This window comes from Chrysochloris asiatica, unplaced genomic scaffold, assembly GCF_000296735.1.
Source record: "Chrysochloris asiatica unplaced genomic scaffold, ChrAsi1.0 scaffold00167, whole genome shotgun sequence".
NCBI lineage: Eukaryota > Metazoa > Chordata > Mammalia > Afrosoricida > Chrysochloridae > Chrysochloris > Chrysochloris asiatica.
Window position 1 is genome coordinate 7,104,503 of NW_006408685.1, and position 2,213 is coordinate 7,106,715.

Here is a 2,213-nt window from a genome sequence, read left to right on the forward strand (position 1 = left end):
TTTTTTTTTTTTTTTTTTTTGGTCCATTTTTATAGGTACAGAAGGAGTTGAAGAAATAAAAAGACATCTTTTCTTTGCAAATATTGACTGGAATGTAAGTACAGTAGAAAGTTTGTTTCAAAAATATTTTATAGTAACATGAACAAAAAACTGAAGAGTAGGCGGGGCTTGTTGGTGGATAGGATAGAGGTGCAGCGAAGATCGCCATCAGCAATAAAAAGCTAAAGTGAATAGAGAGAATTACTGTTAACTGATGGTACATAGAGGAGATTATAATCAATGTGATGAAACAAGGTATATGATTTGTTGAATGTAAAACTGATAATCTGCCCTGTAAACTTTCATTCAATCCACAATAAAAACTGTAAATTAAAAAAAAAAAATTGCAAGAGATAAAGAAGAACACTATCTCATGATCAAAGGATCAATTGAGCAAGAAGACATAACTGTAATAAATATCTACGCTCCTAGTGAAAGAACACCAAGATATACGAAGAAAACCTTACTAGAATTTAAGAAATAAATACATAAGTCTACAATTGTAGTAGGAGATTTTAATACATCACTTTGGAAAAGGGTCAGAACAACCAGAAAGAAATTCATTAGCAAGGTAATGAATGGTGATGGCAAAAACTTTACCTGGTTTTTCCTAGTGGTGAAACTTATTGTTAGTGTGAAAAGCATTCTTTAGGACTACGCATGATTGGATATGGTGTGAATGTGCCTAAAAACAAGTTTCAAATCTTTAATATGATTCTTACTAAGATTCTACTGAAAACTTTCATTATAAAATCAAGAAAATTAAAAATAAGCTGATTAAAACAAAGAGACAGAAACTGCAGGGTCCCCACATGAGATCCCTCCTCAGGGCCTTGCCTTCCATGGGGAGACTCATTGTGACCTTGCTTAACAATGAGCCCTTCATACTTAGGGTCCTCCACTGCTCTGCCCCTTGGTGACATGGCCTCTGAAGTTGTTGCAATGTATTTTTTATCAGAGCCATCATGGCCCCTGCCAAACAACATTCTTCAAAGAGATGGAAAAGAAAATTGCAAACTTTATGTGGATGTAAAGAGGCCCAGAATAAGCAAAACACTGATTAAGAAGAACAAGGTTGGAGACCTCTCACTTCCCGATAACAAATTTTAATACATGGATGCAGTGGTCAAAACAGCCTGGTACTGGTACAATGAAAGATACATTGATCAATGGAATATAATCGAGAATTCAGAAATGAATCCATCCATATACAGCCAACTGATTTTCGACAAAGTGCCTAGGTATATTGCATTCGGAGGAGATAGTCTCTGTAACATATGGTGATGGCAGAACTGGAATGCGATATGCAAAAGATTGTAACAAGACCTTTACCTCACTCCCTATACAAAAACCAACTCAGCATGGATTCAAGACCTAAATATGAATCCCAAAATTATGAAGGTCATCAATGAAAAAACAGGGACTAATGTGAGGGCTCTATTTCAGGGCATTCACAGACTACCAAACATTTTTTAAAGTACACACACAAAAGTAGACATCATAGATGAGTGGGACATACTAAAAATTAAAAACTTATATGCATCAAAAGTCTTCAAGAAAAGAGTAAAAAGGGAACCCACAGAATGGGAAAGTACCGTTTGCAATGACACATCAGATAATGGACTCATTTCTAAAATATATATGATACTGCAACATCGCTACAAGAAAAAATTCAAGCAACCCAATTTAAAAATGGGCACAGGACATGATCAGACACTTCCCCAAGTAGGAGTTTTGGATAGCCAACAAACATATGAAGAAATGTTCACGATCACTGGCCATCAGAGAGATTCAAATCAAATCAACAATGCGATATCATCTCAAACCAGCAATAACAGCAAAGATCAAACAGTTGTTGTTGTTGTTGTTGTTGTCAGGTGCCATCGAGTCGGAACCGACTCATAGAGACCCCATGCACAGCAGAACAAAACAATGTCCGATCTTGGGCCACCCTCACTACCGCTGCCACACTTGAGTCCATCAATGATGCCACCTGGACAACCAACTCGTTAGGGGTCTTCCCCTTTTTCTCTGACCCTCCACCTTACCCAGCATGACATCCTTCTCCAGCGACTGTTACCTCCGGATAATATGTACAAAGTATGAGAGACGAAGCTTAGCCATCTTGGCCTCCAAGGAGCACTCTGGCTGTACTTCTTCCAAAACAGATCTAT

General features: G+C 37.5%; 1 protein-coding gene across 1 annotated transcript in view; it reads left to right on the top strand.

Annotated features, from left to right (window-relative positions):
* Positions 1-2,213, top strand: part of RPS6KA6 (ribosomal protein S6 kinase, 90kDa, polypeptide 6) — a 411,979-nt gene that overhangs the window by 236,139 nt on the left and 173,627 nt on the right. The window contains exon 12 of the mRNA XM_006871313.1: positions 36-94. Coding sequence (XP_006871375.1) covers positions 36-94 — 59 coding nt within the window. The remainder of the gene's footprint in view (positions 1-35; positions 95-2,213) is intronic.